Raw genomic sequence first — 6,801 nt, forward strand, 5'->3', positions numbered from 1 at the left:
TCCCAGTGCATCCCCGCCCCATCCCCGCCCCTACCGGGCGGGGTCCTCATTACCACCTCGGTGTCACCCGGGCTGCTGTGGCATTCCAGCTCCAGAGCTGCCCTTGGGAGCAGGAGGTGAGTGGATGCATCCAAAAGGTGGGATTCAGCATATCCTCAGTGGGATCAGGCGGGATTTGTAAGGGTTAAAGCTGCCCTCGTCCCCTTGTGGGTTGGAGTGGGAGGTGGGACATGAGTGAATGTGGTCTCTGCCTTCAGGGAATGCTTGGGATAACTGTGGGATGGTGAATAGTAAGGAGGGATAAGGCTGGATCCATCTATGAGGGTGTCAGGAGAGCCAAAAAACAAGACGGAGGAGTGGGAGCGAGCATGGGTCGGTGCGTGGGAGGCTGAGACACCCGGAACATCCCTGCAGAAATAGCACCGAGGGGAAGAAACTTTCCATTTCTTTCCCAAAGAGAAGTTTTTCTGCTTTCCCTGAATATAGGGAACCCTTGGGGTGTTCTATAGGCATCTGCCCTGGGACGTTCCCTGCAGCCGATGTCCCGTTGGGTGGGTGAGAGCTCGGAGCTGCTGCGGGGAGATGGAGGCGGTTTGGGTTTGGCAGCCAGAAGGGTGTTGGGAATGCAGGGTGGCTCTGAGCTGAGCTGGGAGGAATCCCCTTTCCATGGCCGTGACAGCCCGGCAGTGGGCAAATCACCCACTGCAGCGGTTCCAGAGGGAGCCACATCCAAGAACTCCAAGGCTGCAGTGACAGGGAGGGATGGAGTGACCACCAGGATCCTGTGTCACCATTTAGTGGCAGAGGAATAGCATTTTGTCCAGACTTTGGTTACAAATATCCAAGTGGCCGTCCCAGTCCCAACAGGGAGACGTGAGGCTCCATCCCACGGGAGCCGAATCAGTAAGAAATCCACGCAAAGGAGTAAAATCTCTTATCCCTGAGGTTGTAGAGAGAAAGAGGGGGAGCAGGCGGGACCCCTCGCCATCAACAGCCACATCCCTGCGGCTCCACCAAACCCAATCCAGCGGGATCCAGCTGCAAGGAGGCGGCAGGAGCTTTGCGCACCCTTGGCTTCACCCCATTGCACCAATGGCAAACCCAAGGGCTCAAAAACCCCCAGAAGGCAAATAAGAGCTTTGGGAGATATGGGCTGTTCAAACAGCCGCCGCTGCTGGGTGGGGGTTGAAAGCCTGGCTCAAAAATCACACAGGCTCCCAGGAAGGAATGTTTTCCCGGGAAGGAGATTATTTGTTGGTTGTGAAAACTTGTGCGTGTCATTATTCCTAAGTGAGATTTGCTGTGACCTTCGTGCATCCGAATATTTCTTTCAAAGAGAAGTTTTCGTCTCTGTTTTCAGTTTGGAATTTTCCTTTTCTTTCCCCGTTTCTGCCTCTCCCTTTTTTTTTTTGCTTCTTCTTTCGTGAATGCTCTCTTTGTTGGGAGGAATTCGGCGCAGGGCTGTGGCTGTCTCTGCACGCAGGCAGGTATGACCCTCGCTGTGGGCTCAGAAAGTGCCTAAAACAGCATTGATTTGCTGTCCCAGAGTGGCTGGTGGCACCTGTGTCCTTCCCGAAGTTCCCTTTGGCTTATCCAGGGATGAGAGGGGGGAGGAAAGGGTACCCACCCTCCTCTCACCTTTCCACGCCTGCCATAAGCATCCATCCCATATGTTGGACCAGGGAGGTGGCGGTGTCCCCTCCTGTGCTGCTGTCACCCTCCTGGGAAGGGCTTTCTTGCCAATCTCTCCAGGGTGACAGCAGAGTGGGTTTGCTGGGGGTAGAAAGTACAGCTCACCCAGCTGCCTCCTTGGGTCTTTTTTCCCTTAATAAAGAAGTGGTTTGAGGCTGGAATAAATCTTTCTGGCTTGGGAGCACAGCAGAAGTGGCACGGGCATTTTTTGGGGTAGATCAAAGGCAGAGCTCCACAGTGACTCCTGAATTGGGTGATTCTGCCCCTCTGCTCTGCTCTCACGAGACCTCACCTGGAGTCCTGTGTCCAGTTCTGGAGTCCTCAGCACAGGAAGGACACGGAGCTGTTAATGTGAGTCCAGAGGAGGCCACGAAGATGATCCGAGGGCTGAAGAATCTCCTGTGTGAGGACAGACTGAGAGAGTTGGGGTTGTTCAGCCTGGAGAAGAGAAGGCTCCAGGGAGACCTTAGAGCAGCTTCCAGTACTGAAAGGGGCTCCAGGAAAGCTGGGGAGGGGCTTTTGATCAGGGAGTGCAGGGATGGGAAAAGAGGAATGGTTTTCAGCTGAAAGTGGGAGATTGAGATGGGATCTTAGGGAGAAATATATTCCTGTGAGGGTGGGGAGGCCCTGGCCCAGGTTGCCCAGAGCAGTGGTGGCTGCCTCATCCCTGGAGGTGCTCAAGGCCAGGTTGGATGGGGCTTGGAGCAACCTGATCCAGGGAGAGGTGTCCCTGCCCATGGCAGGGAGTGGAACTGGATGGGCTTTAATGTCGTTTCCAACCCAAACCATTCTGTGATCCAATGACCTGTGGGTCTTGGAGGACGAGGGTGCTTTGGCAGTATTGAGGTGCCGTGTGGTGCTTCCCTGTGAGTAAAAAGAAAAAACCAGGTGAAAGCCCATGGAGAGACTGAAAGGAGGTGAGAGCTCTCAGGGCAGAGCAGCACCAGGTCCCTACTGTCCAGTCTCCCCTCTCTATTTGACACCAGCGTCATTATAAGGTCAATGATGGTGTTGCATCAACATCAACCCTGCAATCATCCGGATGGTCTTTGGGCTGGATTCACCCCCAGAATCATTCATGCTGCTCATGATGGTGACCCTCGATTTCTCCCATAGGTGTCAGACGAGGGTTTGTTCTGCAGTACCGGAACGGTTGGCTCTGACAGGCAGGTAGGTGACCGAGGACTTACCCATTCCAGCTGCTGCCGCTGCTGGAAACTGTAATTCTCTCCAAAAATCTGTGCTTTTTGGGTGATGGGTGTTAAAACTGAGCCTTTTGTCTTTTTGTTTTAGGAAAAATGTCAGGCGGTTTCTCTGTAAGTATGGCTCTGGTTAAACACCAAGGGGGGGCTGTGGCTGCCTTGAGGTGGGGACCTTCACCAGGGGTGGGAGCGCAGCTTCTCGAGGTCAATGGGATGATGTTCAACACGTCCAAGTGCCGGGTCCTGCACTTGGGACACAACAATCCCTGTGCAGCTCCAGGCTTGGGAAGAGTGGCTGGAAAGCTGCCTGGCAGAGAAGGGTTTGGAAGTGCTGCGTGACAGCGGCTGAACATGAGCCAACAGTGGCCAAGAAGGCCAACAGCTTCTCGGCTTGGATCAGCCAAGGTGTGGCCAGCAGGAGCAGGGAAGGGATTGTGCCCCTGGACTTGACACTGGTGAGGCTGCACCTCGAATCCTGGGTTCGGTTGTGGGCCCCTCACTCCAAGAAGGACGTTGAGGGGCTGGAGAACGTCCAGAGAAGGGAACGGAGCTGGAGAAGGGGCTGGAGAACAGGGGTTATGAGAGCGGCTGAAGGACCTGGGGTTGTTTAGCCTGGAGAAAAGGACACTGAGGGGAGGCTTCACGCTCTCTGCAGATCCTGAAAGGGGGTTGTGGTGAGGTGGGTGTTTCTTCTCTTCTCCCAGGTCTCTTCTCCCAGGTGATGGGACGAGAGAAAACAGCCTGAAGTTGCACAAGGAGAGTTTTAGATTGCGTATTAGGAAAAATTTCTTTACTGAAAGAGTGGTGAAGCCCTGTCAGAGGCTGCCCAGGGCAGTGGGGGAGTCTCCATCCCTGGGGGTGTTAAAAAAATTGTGGCACTTGGGGATGTGGTTTGGTAGATAAGGTGGAGCTGGGCTGACAGTTAGACTGGATAATCTTAGAGGTCTTTTCCAACCTCAATGATTCTATGATTGTATGACCTGCAGACTCCCCTGAACCACTCCGGTTACACCAGCACTTACTGGTTTTCTGGGAGCGCCAGCCCAGGCACTGCCCTCCGGCACCTCAGGAGCCGTTGAGCTCTTGCCCTCGTCACACGCTGCAGGCAATGAGAGATGGATGGTGGAGGGCTCAGCCTGACCCCAGGATTTATGTCACCCACCTAACCCTGCTCTGCCCTCTGTTTCCAGTTATCCGACGCTTTGCCCACCTGCAACAACCCCAACCCCTCTGCGCCCCCACCCCACGGTTATCCCTCCTGGGGAAACCAGCCACCGGCTCCTGGGGCATTCCCGACATTCCCTGGCTGTCCAGCAGCAGCACCAGCGCCATATCCTGGAGGACCAGGAGCATACCCTGGAGCACCAGGAGCATACCCTGGAGGACCTGGAGCACCTGGGCCATATCCCGGAGCACCTGGAGCATTTCCTGGAGCACCAGGAGGACCAGGACCGCATTGTGCCCCAGGACAACCACATGGTGGCCTTGGATTTGGACACCCTCCTCCACAGGGTGGACCAGCTCCTCCTCTGGTAATGACTCTTATCAATTGTATGGGTTTCTGTGTCTTCTTAAAGCAGATTCCAGTACCTGAAAGGAGCCTACAAGAAAGCTGGGGAGAGATTTTTTGCAAGAGCGTGGAGTGATAGGACGAGGGGGAATGGCTTTAAATTGGAAGGGGGAAGATTTAGATTAGACATTAGGAGGAAATTCTTCACAATGAGGATGGTGGGGAGGCCCTGGTCCAGAGAAATTGTAGCTGCCCCATCCCTGGAGGTGTTCAAGGCCAGGCTGGATGGGGCTTAGAGCAACCTGATCCAGTGGGAGGTGTCCCTGCCCATGGCAGGGGGGTTGGAACTGGATGGGCTTTAAGTCCCTTCCAACCCAACCCATTCTGTGGTTCACTGCCTGGTTATCCCGGCTACGGGAGGAACCCAGGGCTGAGGTGGTGGGGTGGTTGGTTGCTGTGTCCCAGGGCTGTCCTGCCATGTTGTCACACCCAGCCTGTGCCCAAGCTTTTGGCTTCAGACGTGGTTTTCTACTAACATCGAATCCCTGTTGTCTCCCAGAAAGTTCCCTTCGAGCTGCCCCTGCAGGCAGGACTTCTCCCTCGGCTCCTCATAACCATCACGGGCACCATCAACCACAACCCAAACAGGTACTGGGGGTTCCGCAGGGGGAATTGTGGGGCACTGCCTGATGGAACAGAGGAGATGGGATTTGCTTTCTTTTCCTAAATAACGCCAGCCTGGTGTAAAATCAATTATTACATTAAATAAATGCTCTGTCATCCCTAACGGGGCCTGTGCCGGGGATTCTGACTGCCCAGTGCTAATTTCAGCAAGCCCTGAACTTTTGTAGGAAAACCAAGGAATCCGTGATTGTCTTTGCAGGTTTTCACTGGATTTCAAGAGAGGGAAGGACATTGCCTTCCACTTCAATCCCCGCTTCAAGGAAGAGGACAAGAGAGTCATCGTTTGTAATTCGATGTTCCAAGATAAATGGGGAAGAGAGGAGAGAATTGCTCCAAGGTTTCCCTTTGAACCTGGAAAACCTTTCAAGGTAGCACAGCTTCCCCAACTCAGTCTAAATGTGCCAATAGCACCTGCACCGCACACTGGGATGGTTTGACCGGGGCTGTGCAATGAGATTCACTATAAGGACACAGGAATTGGTGCTTTTGGGGCAGCGCTGCAGCACCTTCTCTGAGCTGCTTACCTCCTCCCGCAGTCCAGGTGCCCAGGGTAAAGCTTCTCCTCACTCCATTGTTTTTATTTATTACTAAATCCTCGTTATTTACACAAGTTTCTATAAAGCTTTTTTTTTCCCCCAGGCTTCTTTTATGAGTAAAATACACTCACATTTAGTGAGAACTCGGCTCTCCCTGTGCAAACCATAGGGTGCTTCTGCTTCAAGATGTTGTCATAGTCACGAGGAGACAGAAACTCTGGGCTAACACAAAGGAGGAAGAGCAGGGCTTTGGAGAAGGCAAACGTCGCTGGTGTTTTTCCAGCCCAGAGTTGCTGCACCAGCTCATCTGCATGCCACCAGGCTGGCAGCAGCCTCTAGCCAGTGCCAGCCTGCGGCTCAGAACTTCTTCCTAGGACAAATCTGATGGTTATCTTTTGGCTGATTTGAGGTCTTTATTTCAGCTCCAGGTCCTCTGCGAGGTGGATCACTTCAAGGTAGCGGTCAATGATGCTCACTTGCTGCAGTACAACTTCCGTGAGAAGAAGTTGAACGAGATCACCAAGCTCTGCATCGCTGGGGACATCACCCTCACCAGCGTTATGCCGACCATGATATAGCTCTGGCGGCGTAATTCTAATGCTAACTCAGTGCTTTTAACATGGCTGTAACAGAAGTGCCTTCTAACATGAATACTTTGAGGTAATAAAACATATTTTCACAAGTAACATTTGTTTTCAATAAGATCTCAAAAAAGCTTGCTCTCCTCCAGCAAGCTGAGTCCAAATGTGGAAGTATCTGAATTCTTGCTATCGAGACAGAGAACCTCTTTGCTGAAGGACGATGAGTAGGAACAGTTTGGTTCATATGGAGAGGAATACTCAGGAGAGCAGCCTGTGGGGTCGTGCCACTGGTTTTGTGAACTGGGCAGTGATCTGCAACTCCACCTTCTCCGGGTACCAGTCAGCAAGTTGGTATTTTTAGCCTCAGCTCCTCTGCTAACACCAAATCCCTGTTTTCTCTTAGGAAGTCCCCTTCACGCTGCCCCTGGCATCCTTTTCCAGTGAAAGAATCAAAATAGCCCAGCAAAGGACTTCAGTCCATGTCCCTTGGGTGGAGTCACCACACAATGAGGCTGTAAATGGGTTGTACATAATTCACAGAAGTCTCACCTCACTGCAGTTGACCACTAGGAAACAATGGAAAACAGGGAAAACTC

General features: G+C 52.9%; 1 protein-coding gene across 1 annotated transcript; it reads left to right on the plus strand.

The window, feature by feature from the left end:
- Positions 1 to 50: 50 nt before the first annotated feature.
- LGALS3 (galectin 3) lies at positions 51 to 6,310 on the plus strand. The gene is made up of 7 exons (XM_054068144.1): positions 51 to 116; positions 2,809 to 2,862; positions 2,986 to 3,008; positions 4,085 to 4,426; positions 4,964 to 5,052; positions 5,288 to 5,456; positions 6,047 to 6,310. Exons 3-7 carry the CDS (start codon positions 2,991 to 2,993, stop codon positions 6,200 to 6,202), a joined length of 774 nt encoding a protein of 257 aa, XP_053924119.1. The 5' UTR covers positions 51 to 116; positions 2,809 to 2,862; positions 2,986 to 2,990; the 3' UTR covers positions 6,203 to 6,310.
- The last annotated feature ends 491 nt before the right edge of the window (positions 6,311 to 6,801 follow it).

The sequence above is a fragment of the Cuculus canorus genome, chromosome 5, assembly GCF_017976375.1.
Source record: "Cuculus canorus isolate bCucCan1 chromosome 5, bCucCan1.pri, whole genome shotgun sequence".
NCBI classification, from domain to species: Eukaryota; Metazoa; Chordata; class Aves; order Cuculiformes; family Cuculidae; genus Cuculus; species Cuculus canorus.